At 37.3% G+C, this 19,983-nt stretch overlaps 1 protein-coding gene across 10 annotated transcripts in view; it reads right to left on the reverse strand.

The window, feature by feature from the left end:
- Positions 1-19,983, reverse strand: part of LOC122812189 (adhesion G protein-coupled receptor L1-like) — a 3,245,860-nt gene that overhangs the window by 337,903 nt on the left and 2,887,974 nt on the right. For all 10 annotated transcript variants that reach the window (XM_044084524.1, XM_044084517.1, XM_044084518.1 and 7 more), the window contains 2 exons: positions 17,060-17,185; positions 8,799-9,004 (listed from right to left, as the gene is read on the reverse strand). In XM_044084524.1, coding sequence (XP_043940459.1) covers positions 8,799-9,004; positions 17,060-17,185 — 332 coding nt within the window. The remainder of the gene's footprint in view (positions 1-8,798; positions 9,005-17,059; positions 17,186-19,983) is intronic.

Raw genomic sequence — 19,983 nt, forward strand, 5'->3', positions numbered from 1 at the left:
CAGAGTAGGTTAGTCTTATTTAAAAGGTATTTAGCTTAACAGGGAAAGGTTGTGATTTACAGAAACTTTTCTCATTATAAGTTTTCAGTTTGTAAATTGTACTGTTTCTGTACATGAAATTTGATACTTGGATAACTGATCATTTCTTTCTATTGTTTTACCAAACATGTATAATACAATATAGGTGTTATTTACTCAGAATGTAATATAAAATCTTTCACATAGGAAAATCAAATTTTGGCCAGTGATAGCACGCCATTTAATCTTAACAGCATTTCAGACTTTACAAGACCAGGTAAATTATTACTGATTTAAAAACTTGTCAGTCCTTCTTTCTTACACTCGAGTGGAAACAGCTGTATGGAACTAAACCCCTCACTCTTGCCCAGGAAAGAATGCCCAGCCTTCACTGGCCTTCTGTCAATATCACGCTACTAACCTAATCCGTAGGAAAGTGGTACCCCGTATCCTGAAATTATATTTCCTAACTGTAAATATGGTTTGTAGCCTGATGCTGCTACAAAGAAAGAAGAAAAGAAGGAGTGAAGGGAAGAAACTAAAATAATGTAAGGAAGAATGAAAGAAATAGCACTGGGGAGGAGGAAAGAAAGAAAACGAAGGGAAGAGTAATGTAAGGAAGAATGAAAGAAATAGCACTGGGGAGGAGGAAAGAAAGAAAACGAAGGGAAGAGTAATGTAAGGAAGAATGAAAGAAATAGCACTGGGGAGGAGGAAAGAAAGAAAACGAAGGGAAGAGTAATGTAAGGAAGAATGAAAGAAATAGCACTGGGGAGGAGGAAAGAAAGAAAACGAAGGGAAGATATGAAAAATTGTGAAAAAATGATGAAGAAAGAAAGAGAAAAAGGTGCAAGCTACACTAGTTTACTGCTCTCAGCAAAGCATGATTTTGTTAGTTATAATCTGACCATATCTCAGTGCCCTTCTCCAAATCACTTCACACTGCAGAATATTAATAATCTACTGGTTTGATCACGTATCTAACATAGAAAAATATTGTGCTTGCATCCTTGCATTTTCCAGGCAATGATTAATGTCACAATCACTGTTAGAAAAGGTGACAAAGACAGTATATTTGGTTGCTTGTTAATATAGCTATATATATATATATATATATATATATACACACACACACACACACACATATATATATATATATATATATATATATATATATATATATTCCTACATGCACGTAAATGCACACACACACACAAACTCATAAGATGTGTGTGTGTGTGTGTGTGTGTGTGTGTGTGTGTGTGTGTGTGTGTGTGTGTGTGTGTATGTGTGTTTCGTTCTCATGGTGTGTGTATGCAAGTGCATGCAAGTTCACCAATGGACAATGCCCCCCAAACCAGTGATGGAAGTTTGTTTCTGTGCAACTTTTTCATAAGAATGTACTTTGGGAGAGAAGGACTGCACAAAACTCACACATGTAAAATAACATGACAAGCTTAAAAGATAATTTTCCATATGTCCTTTTTTTGTTTCATCTCAATATGCTGTGTCAATATGACACAAACTGATACTTCTACAATGCTAGAACTCAGGTGATGTTTCTTCACTGGGAAGGGGGAAGGGACTGGGTTAGTATACTGCAATAAGCAGGAACATTTGGATATCATCCTCTGTAGTGGATACCTCATCTCTAGTGCCTGCATTATGCAAATTGGCACTCATTTACATGACATTATGGTGAAACAATGAAACTCTGAAATATTTTTGGTTATCTGTGGCCAACAGTACTCTCACCCGCAGTATATTGCCACTACTTACCAGTAGAAGGCATTTCCTGATGCTCCATGTTTGTGCTGTTGCCCCCTGTGCTCATCATTGCTGCTATTGTTTACATGTGCACCTGCTCACAGTGCTCATACCTGGCAAACTGTGGTTGACTTCATTACCCAGCATTCCATGCCCAATGGATACTTGTAGCTGACTATGTGTACACTGTAGGACTGGTGTGCTGGCTACTAAGGGATGCTTTGCTCTCAATTATAACTAGGCCTCCATCCTTTACTGTTAATCTCACCCTTACAATTGGTGTAATTCTTTCTCATTTCAAACTCGCAACTGTATTTCCAGTTCCAAAAGTTCCTCCACCACTTCACTGCAAGAATATCGCTCTCTCGTTACCCTCTGCCCAATCAGAAAGCTTTAAAAAAGGATTATATTCTCAAGAAATCTTAGATTATAGTAGCAGGTATAGTCTGTTAGCTAGGGCTCATGTTGTTTTTGTAAATGGTTTAGTAAAGTCATTGCAGTTTTTAATGTAAAATGGATGAAGGTTTCCTTACTAGAGTATTTTTCTGTAGAAAACAGTGCACCATAGACCATCCACAAACTGCATTTTATTAAGAACAAAAAAAAAACACAATTAATAAAACAATGCAAGTGTTTTTTCACAAAAAGCACTTTTCAAGTATTAAACAAAACATAAGAATATCGACATTTAAATAGTAAAATCAAATGAAATGTGCCTATTTTTACTAAGTGTCCCTACTGAATTAACGTCCAGTTCTTTAACATTGGCTTAAGATAAATGCATTCATTCAAGCCCATATTCCCTGTAACATTCAATTTAATTATCCATTTATACTCTAGCTTTTTAGTTTATTTCTTAATATTTCCACCACATTGCTGTGTTATAAAACCTGCAGAACTACAAAACTAAATGTATGCCCTCATTGGTGTCTAATATATACGTTGCATATGCATTTTTCTTGTTTAATTTCCTATTAAATATATATATATATATATATATATATATATATATATATATATATATATATATATATATATAGGGTTACTATCAAAATGCCGACGTACAATTGCACGGCTATGAAGTATTCGAACAACATATGCTCGAATACTTCATAGTTCGGCAGGTGATGTGAGCGAACGTTATCATTGCGAATGGACTGTGCATTCGCAATTATAACGTTCGCTCATGTAAGGGGATCGCGGTACAGTGCGGTTAGGGAAATACATCCCTTTCCTCATTGTAGTGCGATCTCGGAGTTGGAATATTAAGTTGGGGGTGTGTGGGGGGTGCAGGGGGGCTTGCCCCCCTGCATAGATGTGAGTGCAGGCTAGTTAGGTAGGGAGTTAAGGGAACATTAAGGGACATTAGGTGCATATGGAAATGTTCATTTCCGATGTTAAAATTTGAAGTTAGGTACACTTTTTTTTTTTTATTTTCGAATTTTTGATAGTAAACCTCTCTCTCTCTCTCTCTCTCTATATATATATATATATATATATATATATATATATATATATATATCTATTGTTTGTTTGTGTCTTTTGTCTTTTCCCGGTTAGTGGTCGCCACAGCGAAATCCGGTCCGCTAATGATTGGTAGTTGATTTTTACGTACCGAGTTACCAGCCCTGACGCACAACCTTCAACGAAGGTATGCCCATTCACGCATGTCTCCACGCAGAAGACGCTCTAGCTTAGAATCGAACCAGACAGTGTCTTACTGTGCAGCGACAATGCTACCGCAGCACCATCACCGCGTATACATATATATATATATATATATATATATATATATAGATACACATATGTACATATACACACACGCATATATATATATATATATATATATATATATATATATATATATATATATATATATATATATATATATATATATATATATATATGCATATATGTTCACTGGTACATCCTCTTAGTGTTCTATTTGTTTCTCCATTAAAATCAAACAAACAAAACAATGACAGCATTCAGCACAGCTACAGTTAGCTTCTCTTATGGTTAAGCTACTCAGCATGGAATATACCAATCCCATGGTCTGACAGCATCTCTGCCAATAAAACAGGTAGTCTCTCAGTTCACAGAAGCAAGGTTGTGTAACTCTAACAATACTGTTTTTTTTTTTCATGTACTTTTACTACCTCCTTGCCTGATAGTCATCAAGCCACTGCATTGACATCCCATTCATTCCTCACTGAAGTTAGAGTTTTGGAGCCCATTCATTCCTCTCCAGCAAGACAGCCACTAGAGCCCTTTCATTCCCCCATAAAGTGACAGCAGTCCATGGCATGGCTATAAGTGAGGAGACTTTTGTTTTTGTCCCTAAACCCACTTCCTTTTTTGTGATATTAACACCCACATCTCCAGGGAGCTACCAACACAGCATGCTCACTCTCACACATACCCTGTGAAATCTACTGGGAATGTGGCTTGAAAGTCATGCCTGCCCTCCTCTCATATCTGTGTCTTAGCTGATGTGGACCAGCATCCAGTTAGCTCTGGAGCAGCATAGACAGCAGCAAGGAAGACTTCAAACTCCTTCCTGCAGGCACTTACAAAAAGACATGCTTTTCTCATCCCCCACACCACTTGGTTCTTCTAGTGCTGAAGCCACTAACTGAAGTCGGGACATCTTGCTCAGAGTCTGAGTCCTATCACTCTGTGGCATGAAGTGGGATATTAATAATCTTATCTTTTAGATTCATTATAGGTGGAAATGCTTTTTACAAAATAGAAACAACCCAGCCTGTTTCTTTCACCTACTAAAATAATTTTTGCTAAGTTAACAAGCTAAACTGAAAGACTACCTGTCTCAGGACTGTAAAAGTTTTAAAATATAATTTCTCCCTGACTATCACATATCCAACCCTTATAAACTAATTATCTAATTAGATAGCTTAGCCAGTATATTTTTTCAGAGTGTCTCTGTAAATCATTGATAAGACTGTTTCCTTCATATAGCTGATTTGTTGGCTATTACAAGTTTTTTCTAATCTCTCCAGATCATGAAAGGCAAGGAGGATTAACTTTAACAAAACTTTTTTTTCTATGTGCTTTTTCTATCCCTGCGTTTTCCTACCATTAACCCACTGCCATAGTTTACGACTTGGGCATGAATTTGGTGCAAATTTGTTTGTACCTAGTAGGTTAAAAATCAGCTGACTTGTACAATGTTTTGTTTGCTGTTGGAAAAGTCTGAGCCACTGACCCAGGAGGCGCAGTACCCAAGGAAGGCATGAACATTATTTATGTTAAATTCTGTTATATAATTCTAAACTTTGGTTAATCATGCTTTGTTAGATTCTAAATGTGTAAATGATTGCAAATCATAACTTTGTACATTTGCTAAACACTGGCAGTATCACTGCAAGAGTGGGGTGTAGGGGGCAAGTGCCCTGGGTACCAAGTGTTAGGAGGTGTAGTTGAGAAGTGCAGAAGTGCACTTCCATTTACTTTTTCCTGCACCGTTATTTTTCATTCTTCGTGGAAGAGCTGGGGGTGGGGGTGGGAGGTGTGTATCAGCTGTAGGAAGCCAGTTGCTAAACATGTACGAATTTGCTTGCTACACAGAAAGCCAACGACCTTTTTTTTTGTTTCTTTTTTTTTTTTGTTCTTAACTTGAAATGCTGAGGGGGTGGTGCACAATTTCTGCAATGGGCACTTGGCACTAGATGAGACAACTGTGACTCTGAACCCTAGTTAGAAACGTGTTGTTGGAAATGTATGTAAAATATTTATACATTTGTGCCTGTGGCTCATGTTACAGCTGAAAAGAGCCTTCAGATCAGTTTATTTAACTTAGTTAACTAGCTAACTTATTTATTAACTAACTAATATATATACTGATCGCTTGAATGACACACCCTATTTATTCACTTTCCTGTGTTAGTTTGTAACATTTTAAAACATATCACATTCCTCTATAATATGATGGCTAAGGGAAATGCAGAGAAATATCTCATTTCACCAAGAGGTATGGCAAGGTACAATGAAAAGCTGACTGATTTCAACAATTGGCTAATTAACAGGTGTTATTTGAGGTGGTATCAGCACGGAAGAAACATCAGTGATGAGGTTAGTCTGATTTTCATCAACGGGGGGTTGTAACAGTATGGGATTTCTTATACTGCCTATATCCCTTATGGACGAGGGCAGTCTGTAATATGCTCATTACATAAGCACAAATCCTCTTGCCCCTAGGGGCCATATACTGGGTGAAATCGGGTTATATTTGTTAGGGTTGTATGGGCTCTTAAGCCATTAGCCTAGTAATCTCCTATGAACCTAGGTTACTTTTTAATAGTCACAGATGTTCACTGGGGTGGCTGTAGGCTAGATGTCTTATAAGTAGGATGAGATGGATGGAAAAGCACATCAATATCTACAATAAGATGATGGCAACAGACAATGAATACACACAATCCACATATGGCTAAAGCATTTACACCATGGAGGAGGCAATGTTAACAAATGGACAGGAATGCAGGCAAAGGCTTCCAGTCACTCACAGGTTGGAAAGGTTGTGCAGGTACTGCTGTGATCATTAATAGATCAAGCTGGGAAGAGCCTAACATCCGTTTCAGCTCACTAGGCATGCACAGGCCTGGTTTGAGTAAAAGGGTTAGAAACTCATTTACTGACAGCATGCTGGAAAAGGAAATACCACAGACAACTAATGCTGATGTGGGAAGAAATGCAGATTGGGGTCTCTGATCATTAAAATGTAGAGTGATTCTGGTTGTGTAGAAATAGTTTTGATTACAAATTGGTCTGGGCGTGGGATGGAAGTTACATATCTAAAGTGTGTATATCAAGTTTAGGTGGGATCCAACAGACTGGCGGTCTGATGGGTGATGCAGTGATACCTGAATGTTGAGGATGAGCTGAACTTCAAGACTCAGCCAGACCCTTCAACATCAAATTGTGTATTGAAAAAATGCATACCTACAGATGTCACATGCATCCTTAGGGGTATTTAGCACTGCATACCTACAGATGTCACATGCATCCTTAGGGGTATTTAGCACTGCATACCTACAGATGTCACATGCATCCTTAGGGGTATTTAGCACTGCATACCTACAGATGTCACATGCATCCTTAGGGGTATTTAGCACTGCATACCTACAGATGTCACATGCATCCTTAAGGGTATTTAGCACTGCATACCTACAGATGTCACATGCATCCTTAAGGGTATTTAGCACTGCATACCTACAGATGTCACATGCATCCTTAAGGGTATTTAGCACTGCATACCTACAGATGTCACATGCATCCTTAGGGGTATTTAGCACTGCATACCTACAGATGTCACATGCATCCTTAGGGGTATTTAGCACTGCATACCTACAGATGTCACATGCATCCTTAAGGGTATTTAGCACCGCATACCTACAGATGTCACATGCATCCTTAAGGGTATTTAGCACTCCCATGGTGTATTGCAACAGAAGAATACATAAGGGAATTCATGACTCCTGATCTTCCATATTTATCCTTTCACCATGGATCTGCTTAGAGTAGTATGTTCAAATGTTAAGAGATGAATAAACCCCACTACTTCATCTCTCAAATGTCATTAGTTGTGAAGGACAGAGGATATTACACTTCATGTATACTTCGACCCTGGGATAGATACTGACACTCTATAACCAGGTAGGACAGGTTACTTTGAGCACAAAAAAGGGAGATTGCCTAGGTTTAAAATGGCCAACAAAGGCAGCTAGCCTAGTACTAAACTATGAACTTATGTATTCCCTTCATCTCTTTCCTCAATTACCTTTTCAGAAAATTTGTTAAAATTTCATTAATGCATTTATAGTATTTTAAAATGCAAATTATATATATACATATATATATATATATATATATATATATATATATATATATATATATATATATATATATATATATATATATATATATATATATCTGTATATATATATATATATATATATATATATATATATATATATATATATATATACAGATATATATATATATATATATATATGTATATCTGTATATATATATATATATATATATATATATACAGATATACATATATATATAGAGGCTCACTTTATAATTTCAAAATACTGAAATCCTGAATTTCAGTATTTTGAAACCATAAAGTCGAATGTCCCACATCCCTAAAATACAAAATCATGAAACATAAAATCACGAACAGAAACACACCATATACCACACAACACATGCATCATCCAACCCACACTACAACAAACAAAACACACACAAACCTACACTACATATAAGCAGGGTGGTAAGCCCACCTGCACCCCCCCACACACCCCCTACTTATATATACTAACTCTGAGATCGCACAAACAGACACAGAAAGGAAACTCACACCCACACATTCTACAGTCCCTCATACATACACAAACATCACACATATACAAACACCAACACATCCAACACTTACAAACCCATACTTTCACCTGCCTACCCTAACCCACACATACAACTGACAAACACAGTCATACACACTCAAACTCCCACACAAAACCCTTACAAAACACTCACTTACCTTAAATTACACCTAAATCCACACACAACACCAGACAACACCATCCACTCACAACACCGCACGTAAGGTACCGTAAAGCCATAACCGCGAATTTGAGATATTCGGATTTGCGATTATGCACTTTCTCAATTTTAAAGGTTCGACTTGATAATTTCGGGATACTGAAATCTGGGGTTTCAGTATTTCGAAATTATAAAGTGAACCATATATATATATATATATATATATATATATATGTATATGTATGTTTGTGTGTGTCTGAATAAGTACATTAATATCTTAATGAACCTGTGTGTTAATGGCTGGAATTGTTTCTTTAGTTTAGCAGTAAGAACAATCATCCTTTATTCTGATTATTGGTGAATTCTCATTTTAGTGACAAAAAAAAAAAAAAAAAGTCTTACAAAAACTGACTTAACTGTAGCATACAACTCTCACTTACCTCTAGGTGAGGCATGGTAAAGACAACAGGGTCAGTTAGGAACACCCGGCTGGACTCCTTGTTTATGGAGGCAGCAATAATCTGTGAGTTGACCACAACTGTGGGGTTGGATACACCAAAGTCCGTTCCAATCTTCACTGTGGCATTCTCAGTGGAAAGGAAAACTCCCAAATTGTTGTATAAGATACACACCACTTTAACCACACCTGTGACAAAACAAACAAACAAACAACTCTTCACCTTATTCTTACTTCACATTGTATTTTCTGGCACAGTCCCAAATTATTTAAAATGGAAGATTTTGCAAAGTGATATATGTATAGAACAGGGATACTAATAGCTGTCTATGTGGATTACTGGAGTCAAACAACAAACTTTGCCCCGCTAACTGATGTTTAGTTTACATTCTTTTTCTATGCTCACTTGCCATGTGACCTTGAGCAACTCACTTCAACAAACCAGCAGTCCGTGTTCAGTCCTGGAAAGGACACTTATAAAGAGGATTTTATAAAACATTTCTGCACAATTGTATGTTAAAGTGTTTTCATATTGAAAACATCAATAATTTTCTGGAAATCTGCCATTAATTGACTACAAACTGGAGACATGTATCTTAGGAATTTACTATGATTCATTGTTGGCAATTCCAACACATTTCACTTTGCTGGGCTTGCCTTGCATACCAATGCTCATGGTCATAAACATGAGTGTGTAGCTGGGTATGGCAGAGCTACTTATTTCCAAATGGACATTACCTTCATAGCTTTGTACAAAAGTATTTTCATCTAATATTCTTTAAATTACACATGTTATTGTTTCCAAGTAGCCCTTTCAGTAAACTGTGTCATTCTTAAAGTGACAGTACACCTAATGACATTTGTAACAGGATGTTCAATAAAGACTGACAATTTGCAAGTGTTACTAGTGTCCATGATGTTTTTATTGTGAAAGCTTCTGGGAGGGAGTCAACAACATGACATGCATTTCCTGTCTACTATCTCTTAAATCCTTAAAGATATATACCTTAATACTCTACACCACCTTTTTTATAATACAATATTTAATTAATTTAATATTATGTAGCATGCATTATTGTAAATGTATTACTTTTAAATTACCTTTACCTCTACACTAATTATGCCAAGGTCTTTTTTTATGTCAAGTCAGACTTTTTTTTCCCATTTGGTAGGCATTTCATATAATGCAACTTTTCGGTCTTTAATATAATCACCAACATTAAAAATGTTGGTATATCAAGCTGGTTTCTTGAATGGTCAAAACCATCTAGACTTTTTAATTAAATGCTCTGTCTGGACTTCCACATTTCTTTCTGGTCACCGTGATAATGGTGAAAACACAAAAGAATTAATATCTTCATATAGGGGGAACATGTGACACAGATCCAGTACATCTTCATTCCTCTGTCCTATCTTTGTTTAAATCTTTTTGTCCTTATTACTGCTAACCATCAAGATTGTTTCCGTAGACACAGCTCAATGAGTGACAATGAGAAGGGAACTGTCTTCAAAGAAGGCATGAAGTGAGTTTGGTCCCTCTTTCAGTCCATCTATAGCTTTGTCAGCCTCATCCCAATGTATTTAATGGTATGTCTAGTCTGCTTGGCAATCCCCCTGTCAAATGACAATTGCTGGAAAAGCATTCTCCAAAACTGCTCCAGCTACTTCAAACTCTCTCTCTCTCCCTCTCCCTCTGCCTTAAGAAATTAAAAAAAAAAAATTATTTTCTTGTCTCTGCTCAGACTGTTGCATTTGTCATATTCATGTTAAAAAGTTTAACTATTTTATTCCATCTAATGCACATTTTGAAATTTAAATGCATCTCTTACTAGTGCATGTAGTTATATTTCTTTAATTTCTATTTTCATCTGTACTGTATTTGCTTTGTGGCAAGACATGTGACTGAAAAGGTCCTTTGAAACAGCTCCCTCACCTAGTTAACGTTATTTATTTAACATTTGTTTTCTGGTAAAGTCTGACTGGGACAGAGCCCATTTTTGGTGGTGGCCTGGGGAGAAATGGTCCAGAAGCATGTCTTTGGAATGCAGGAGAAAACCAAAACCCCAGAGGAAACCCACACAAATGCAAGGAGGACATGCAGACTCCACACAGAAGGCACCCCACCTGAGAATAGAACCAGAGGACCTCTTGTTGTGGGGAGACAACACTAACTGTTGCACCACTGCACCACTGTTTTACCCCTGAATTAGTGTAGCTAGTAGCTGTAGCATAGACTCATAGAATAGTGAGAAACAAAGTGTTCTAGTTTTAGCACTTTCTGCTTATTCTCCCAGACTGTATAACAAGCTCAAATAACATAAAATAAAGGAAATTTTAAGGGTGAATCTTAAGTAACCCCCAGACCTCAGAACTACTCAATGGCTCTTAGGCATATACAATCTCACATCACCCCCATCCACAAAGGAGGCAACTCTTTTGATCCATCCATTTTCCATCCTATATTCATCTTGTCACCCATATCCAAAATTCTTAAGAGAGGTATCCATCAGCAGGTAATGCAATATCTATTGCAAAACAACCTTTTAAGCAAAACCCAACATAGCTCCCAACCTAGCCACAGCACAGCTACAACAGTATTATCTTTTACAGACACTGTAAACAAGGCCAGCGATGTGGGATGCTATACAGCCTCAGTATTCCTTGATCTCTCCAAGGCATTTGACACAGTGTCTCTCCCCTTACTATTGAACACACTGTCTAACTTAGGCTTCTCGTGTAACACAGTAAAATGGTTTCAGAGCTACCTCAAGGATTGTAAACAAGCAGTGAAATGGTCCAACAACTCTCACCTTTTCTCCACAACCTTACTAGAGTCCCTCAAGGCTCAATCCTAGGACCTGTACTTTTTAACATTTTTACAAACAACCTTCACACTGCCTCTCACCTTGCGACCCTCATTCAATATGCTGATGACTCCACCATAATCTGCACTGCTCAGTCACTACCAGAACTACTTTCAAAAACTCAACAGTCCTTTACTGCAGATGAATCCTGGCTAAAAAATGCCCAACTCATTCTTAATCCAAAGAAGACAAAACTAGTGCTCTTTCATCCCAAAAACACATTCCTTGTCACTGGTCATTTCAACATCCTTGCATCTGACAACACTGTCATAGAAATAGTGCAGGAAACCAAACTTTTAGGAGTTATCATTGACAACTCAATTCATTTGACCCCATATACAGAAAAATATAATGAAAACTCATCAAAAGCTGGGACCCTTATATAGAAACAAACATTTCTTTACTGCAGCAACCAAAACTACTCTTGCAAAAACATTTTTACTTCCCTCCCTTCTTTATGGTGCCCCTATCCTAACTAACTTATAAACTTCTACCCTAAGCAAGTTGGAACAGTGCTACAACAAAGTTGCAAAGTTTGCCACAAACTCTAAATATCACACACACCACTGTAAACCACTCCTAGAATTAAACTGGTTTGAACTCCCCAACCAACTTGCCTTTATTCAGCTATCCACCTTGCACAACCTTATTTTCAAGCCCACTGCCTGCCCTGCTCTAGCCAATCTAGTCACACCTTACACACCAAACCAATCCCTATGATCAGAATACAAAAATCTCTTAGCTATCTCAAAACCCACAAGAAAACCAGGTCACTCTCTGTATTCATACTCTGTCTCTATACTTTGTAATTCGCTACCTCTAGCTACCAGGTCTATGCCTGGCCTAACCCATTTCAAAGCCTCTTTAAAAAATCATCTAAAAAATGCATGGCTCTCCTCCTGCATAAAGCCTGCCTTCCTCTTCTTCCATACTAGCCTCATCATCCTCTTCTGTCACATTTCAATCCCTCACAAACTGCACGATCCTAAGGCTCTTCTAACTCCTTCTCTGTTTCTATACCATATTCTTAAGCTACTGTTCAGGCTGTTTTGCCCTACGCAGACCATCTCAAAAAACTTCAGCTTTACTCCATTGCATATAGCCTACTCAGAGGTGATCTCTGCCTAACATACAAAGCTATGTCAAACCCAGAGCTGTTGGACATGCTGCACTTAAAGAAATCCAAATCCCTTCGAGCTACACACTCTAGGGACCTAAACTCTGTCAACACAATAAACAGAACATGCTGGGGGGATAGATTCCTGTCCTAGAGACTTCCCATACTCTGGAACAAACTGCCTGTCTATATGAAACAAAGCTCCTCATTAGCACTCTTCAAGAAAAATCTTGATGATTGGATGGGAAATAGGAAATTCACCCCGAGGATCACTTCTGTGTCTCTGCTCGACAGGGGCACAGGAAAATAATTTTCTTGGGTGGCGAAAGCCAGGGTACCTTTTTGACTAGGCTTATATAGGCCTTAGGGCCAATAGCCTAGTACCTACCTATGAACCTATTTTTCTTAACTTTCTCTCACTAACTTTTTGGATGCTATTTTCCTAACTGAAACTAACATTCTATTTTTCATGCACTATAGCAGTCAATGTCATACATTGCACTACCTACCTACTAATTTTTGGACACTATCTACATCATGTATGGTGAGAGTGACTATTACTGTCTATAATGTTTTAACTCTATAGCATTGTCTAGATATGTAGTAATATATTGCAACATCTTATAACATACTTTGTTCTTTCAACTTATTTGTGCATAGTATTTCTAATGTCATTTGTATTGTACTGGATTATACTGTATTTGTATTGTACTGTATGTGGAGCTGTTCTCCCCGGGCCTCTGCTGAAACTGGGTTCTGTAGACCCAGTCAGACCATCCCAGTAAACAAATGTCAAACAAAAGAAATAAATAATATATATGCTTGTTAGTTTTTGAGAAGGTGGGAGTGATCTATTTATTTTTCGGAAAAAGGTGTGAGGAAGTGTTCTATTTCGCCTAACCTTTCTTTGTGGCATCCATAACACACATATAACTCCCCCAAAACCACTCAGGGGCATACATATATATATATATATATATATATATATATATATATATATATATATATACACATATATATATATATATATATATATATATATATATATATATATATATATATATATATATATATATATATATATATATATATATACACTGTCATGCTACATTATCATAACATGCAGCTACTACGCAGCCTTGTGGGTGCAGACTTGGTCACCACTGTGCACTGTATACTGTGTCTCCTGTTGCTGCTATCACCCAGTAATGCAGCAAGTCAGGCCTACCCCCCCACACCCAGGGTGGATTAGTCGACATTTGTTCCTCCCTCCCATCGTCTTCTTTAGTACCTGGGTTGCTAAATAAACCATATGAGTCAAACTCAAGGCATAATGTTAACTCATCATACAAACGTCTATAGCAATGTGTTTTTTTTTTCAACTTGCATTTGGCTGTCCAGACTTGATATTCTTGTCTTAAAAAGATGTCTTTGATTTCTTCCATGTAACTGACCATCTTCTCCATGAATCACATAGTATCTCAGTTCACCTGCTTGAAAAACTACTACAGCATTAGGCTACTGAACCTGCAACTTGGCAGGGTACTGGATTCTAGAAGACAGCATACAAAAGTTTCAGAGAAGTCCAAAGTCAGCAAGTAAATCTACAATAGTAAGATTAAAAATAATAAAGGAAAACAAGCTCAGATTAATGAATAATTGATATTATTTTTGTTTAGGCATCTAAACTGCATTTAAGGGAACCTTTTCAAACTTGTTAAATACAAAATGGCATCAACAAAACCAGTAAATTTTTGCTGGTAAGTAAATAAGCCATGTGTGTGTGTGTGTGTGTGTGTGTGTGTGTGTGTGTGTGTGTGTGTGTGTGTGTGTGTGTGTGTGTGTGTGTGCACATGCGTACGCGCACGCGCACGCGCGTGTGTTGTGTGTGTGTCTGTGGATGGGTGCTTGTGGGTGTGAGTGGGTGTGTGTCTCTATGCGGACATGATCTCCTGTAACAGATTGGCACCCCATTCAGGAAGGACTGCTCTGCCTTGTGCCCAGTAAGTACTGGGATAAGGTTCTGCTCCTCCATGGCCCTGTATTGGATTAAGCAGATAATTATTGAAAGAATAAATGAATGTACATGTTTTCAGACAGCAACATGCCAAGATGTTTAGGATGGTGAGATTCAGCCATGGACAGATAGTAGATTAGCTGGCAAAGATACTCCAGGTATAACAGGTAATATACTCAACTTGGTAATTTTTTAACAGTTAATTCAATTTCACCAATTAAGAAGCTGTGAATATCATTCAAAAAGAAATGAGATTTCTTATTTAATAACAATAATGTTATTAAAGTTGTAGGCACATCAAGTTTACTTACAGACAGAATAATAATCATTAAAAAAAGAAACGGCACCATCTTGATAGAATAAAAAGAACTAAGAGATTGTAAACATTCAGGCATGTTTAGGTATTGCGACTGCATTATATATTAGCTCATGAGATTAATTAATAAAAATGTGAAATCTATTGCTTGTCGCCAGCCAGTTTATTGATGCCCACAACTTTGTTACTGGTAGGCCTCCGGCATCATGTAATGGCAGTTAGACTCAGAGAATAGTGAGTTCTAGCTTTATCACTTTCTCCTTATTGTGCAATATTGGAGTTGAAAAAAAAAAAAAAAAAATATATATATATATATATATATATATATATATATATGTACAGGGGTGTGTGGGGGGCTTGCTCCCCACATCGAAGGGTGCAGAGCAACTTGCCCCAGTTTAAAAAGGAAGTTTAAAGAAGAAGGGCAATCTCTGAGATTCACTCTTCTCCTGGGTTTTCGGTCTTTTTTTTTCAGCTTGTTAGCACTCAGCATTTCGAGTACTGACATTTCAAAAGAGAGCTAATAAATCTTGTTAACTTGAACATTAAATTCTTGAGAGAACTTATTTTTCCATTAATGCAGTTCAGACTGGATTTAAATTTTCACCAATGATTTTAGGTCTAGCCAGTGTATTACTGCCACTTCCTTTAGACTCACCATTTTCAAGCTGTTTCTGGTATGTTTGATTATCTTTATAGAGGACTGCAGAATTGCCCAATAGCCTCTACTTCTTTTAATTTTTTTTGATTCTGGCAGTTATGCTATATTCACAATATTAGCTATGTATGGATCTTTGCATGGTGTACTTCAGTGTTAGGTTATGTTTCTGCAAATTAAGCAACATAACCTGTGATGCTGGGGGTGTCTTCGATAAGTACTTTCTGATTATGCTTAACAAGAATATATGCTATGGCAGCACTTGTCCTGCTTACAATAAATATATTCATGGAACGTTTTACTTCCATAAGCAATTGCTTATACTTTTTTTCAATTTTGACTTTAGTTTGACAGTATTATGGCTGTATTGTAGGATCTGCACTGGATACCCACAAATGTCTGGGAAGCTTAGAAAGGTATAACATGCAATACTATAACTGACTAATGGAAGAAAAAAAAGAGAGGAAATACTTAGCACAGGACATGAAATTTCACAGACGTATCACATTTTGCAAAGTCTATGTAATCTAAGCATTATTTGCAGCTGAAGGAAATGTCTCATTTTTTGTCTGCAAAAGAAATTTTGTGAAAACAAAGTTGTAAGATCCATTGCAAACTAATCACTGATACTTTGTAAATTCTCAAACTCAGCGGCATTTCTATTCTAAGTAAGCGGCAGTGAGAACTAAAAGGAGTGACTAGAGTAAATAAATCCTCAGCTGCACCCTCACATTGCATTATATTACCTTCAAGAAAACAAGATCACATCGACATGTCTGCCTCATGACAGTTATTTGTGTTACAATAATTCTGACAATAGTAATACCTGGTTATTGCACTGTAGGCAAGATTACATTGAGTAGTACTTAAAGACAGGTTAAAAACATATGTTTCTCCATTTTCTGCCCATAGCGGTCATTTAAGTGTCCAGCATTATTAAAACTTGCTACAGATAGTTGTTTCACATTGCTGTAGCTATACGTAACTTGAACTTGACAGTTACTGCAAAATTTAACTCCTTTTATCTATGTCAAAAAAACTACTCTCAATCAGACTGCACCTTTAAAAATAAACATTTTCATTTATTTTCTTCCTATTTTACTATTTAAAAAACATACTTGTTAACAAAAGTACAAGTTGCAGAATAAACACATCAACACTGAATGCTGTAAACTGCTTGTGTTTCTTAGACTAAAATGACCCTTACCATTGCAGCTATTCTGCTTGATGGTGTTAAACTGCGTGCATTTGTTAGACCAAAATGACCCTTACCATTGCGGCTATTCTGCTTGATGGTGTTTGCAGACAGTTGTATGGTGCTGGTGCCAGGATAGTCTTGGGGGAAAGTTAGCTCTTGTACTGGTCTGCCCTCTGTGTTCAGCACAGTAACTTGCAAAACTAAAACAAAGCAACCAAAGAAGGTAAGACAAAAAAAAAACAAAAAAAAAACAAAAAAAAGGTTTATTTACTTATTAATCCTGACGTTACTGGAGACTTGTGGAACTGTAGAAGCACGTACAATTCGGTGCCCCACTTCGATACAAATTTATTTCCTTCTTTTTACAGTAAATTTGTAACTGTAGACGTGAATGATTAAACATGCAACAAAAAACATACAGTTAAAATGTGGTGAAAAATAAAGCTGATAATTTTACGAGTTTAACTTTGTAACAAAACAGCTTGACTTCCATGCTAAAATGTAGTCATTAGCTCCATAATATCTGAAGTGAAATTTATTTTTAGCATTACTTTAAACTTTTCACATTTGAAAAAAACACAACTCAGATCCATCTTTGTGATATTGAGGAATAAAGCTCTGACTTCAGCCCAGACAACCCAAGTTTGACTATCACCTTTGGTCGTGGAAGTACCAGAATGAAGGCGATGGGGATGAAGACCCCTGCTGATTTGTCTGTTGTTTGGGAAGGGACATGGCTTAGTCTAAAAACCAAGGTGACATTTAAAGGGAACACCGAGTATTACTTCTGTGGAGTACAGGCCTGGTGAGTACTTGCCACTCATCTGCAAGTACAGTGGCTCAGAATGTCAGCATACAAAGGCATGTTTCCCACAGTAGGCAGCTGTGAGCAGCAGACCTCAATAGAGATGCCATAGGGGGACAGCAGCTCAAAGATGTGGACAGGCTGCTTTGTTGCATCTGAAAGCTGGCCACTTCCTGCCACCCAAGCATTACTATAGATGGAACAAATGTTCTGCTTAGGTACCTGTGACATGAAATTAATAAATAAATAGGTCTCCAGTGATGCCTAGCTGTCACCTCTGATGAAAGAAATGGGCAAATTAGTAACAGTAGTGTTGTCATTTAGAAGGTCTAGTGGAAGAACAGAAAAAGTAAGTAAATAGATAGATAAATAAATAAAAAGAAGACAAAATAATTGATTAGTACCTGCTAACTTCAAACTATATTAAGTAAATCAAATATGTCTTCTGAAGGGACAGAGGTGGTCTTACTAAATGTTTTGTAGTGTCTGTAATGGCCCACAAATTATACAGCAGAGTTTGAAGCACATTGTAAAAATTAACTGTATAAGGATATTTTAATATCCCACAACAACTGTCAAGTACATAATGCAATATTTGAGTTTGCAAAAATAGTGCTGTTGTGATAGACAAAAAGTAGTAAAACACCTGAACATGTTTTCATTGTTTTATGCTAGTTTGTTTGTGTCTTTCGGCTTTTCCTGGTTAGGGGTCGCCGCAGTGGAACTCCGGTCCGCTAATGTTTGGTAGTGGATTTTTACGTACCGGGTTACCAGCCCTGACGCACAACCTTCAACAAAGGCATGCCCCATTCATGTATGCCTCCACACAGGAGACGCTCTAGCTGAAAATCAAATGGGACAATGTCTTACTGTGAGGTGACAACGCTACCGCAGCACCACCACCGCAGTATTAGTATACCTATAAAAAGAAAGAAACAGCCAAAGAAATAAACAGGAAATAGACTGTGGCCAGGATTCACTAATCCTCCATGTAAGACTGAATAAGTCTTACATGGAAATTGCAGCCTAAGAGGAAGACGTCAGTGCACCATGCATATTAATGAGGGTGTGCTGACTCAACTCTTAGGCTAACACGGACCATGCACGAATGCAGGGGGCATGTTGGACTGCCGAGCAGTCCAAAAATCCATGCCTCTGCAAGTCCCTCAATCGGCAAATGTCAACTGACATGAGCGAGTCCGCTCAAATGTGTACATACCCAACACTACACTCCTCCACATTCTAAACCCCTGTACAATTATAAAATGTAAAACACTCCTTTCTTTTTTATTATTATTCCCGCTATAGCTGCCCGTATTTGCACGTGTTTGCACGGGTTTGCCCATTGCTTAGCTACAGTTAGCAATTTAGAGATCGAAGAGGATAATAAGAAACTTATATGCAAATTAAGCCGAATAGCAATCGCACAAAGAGGAAGCATTCCCGGTTCGAATCCCACCACTCCCCTTTCTATTTTCTGTAGGAAATCTGTATAGAAAAATAATTCCTGACATTTATCTTTTAAATATTAGTAGAAAGCATTGAAATGGCCTATGTAGTAGTGAATGATATTTGCTATACATATATATATATATATATATATATATATATATATATATATATATATATATATATATATAAGAAGGTGAAATGGTTATGCATACTGATGAATGCATAAATAACATATCTTATGAAATGTGAAGCACTGCTAAGCAAAGTTTACCAGTATTAAGCACATTTAAGTATAATTGCTTATAGTTTAGCACTGCTTTAACTAGCGCAATGGCTTTGCACAGAGCTGCGCATTGCACCAACTAGCGCAAACAAAACATGTTTGCGTGTAGCTGCGCACCGTGCTAACTAGCGCAATGTCGGGCAACGTAGAGCAACATAGAGCAACGTTGGACAAAGTTGAGCAAAGTCGGCTAAACACAGCCACACCTCCTAGCTGGTCTGGCCAGCAGTAAAATAAAAAGCAATGACAGGCCTCGAACCCGGGATACTGTTCACCATAATCACAGTACTGAACCACTAAGTCATGACAGCTTTTGATATGCATGCACTTTCAACACACACATACATATTAATGAACGTTTACCCAGTGCTAAGCAGATGTGCTTTCAGCTGAGATTTTCAAAACCGGCCAATCACAAATAAGTGTGGGAAATGAGGCATATTTAAGCCCCATAGGCG

This window comes from Protopterus annectens, chromosome 9.part0, assembly GCF_019279795.1.
Source record: "Protopterus annectens isolate FY-2018-M chromosome 9.part0, PAN1.0, whole genome shotgun sequence".
Classification (NCBI taxonomy): Eukaryota; Metazoa; Chordata; order Ceratodontiformes; family Protopteridae; genus Protopterus; species Protopterus annectens.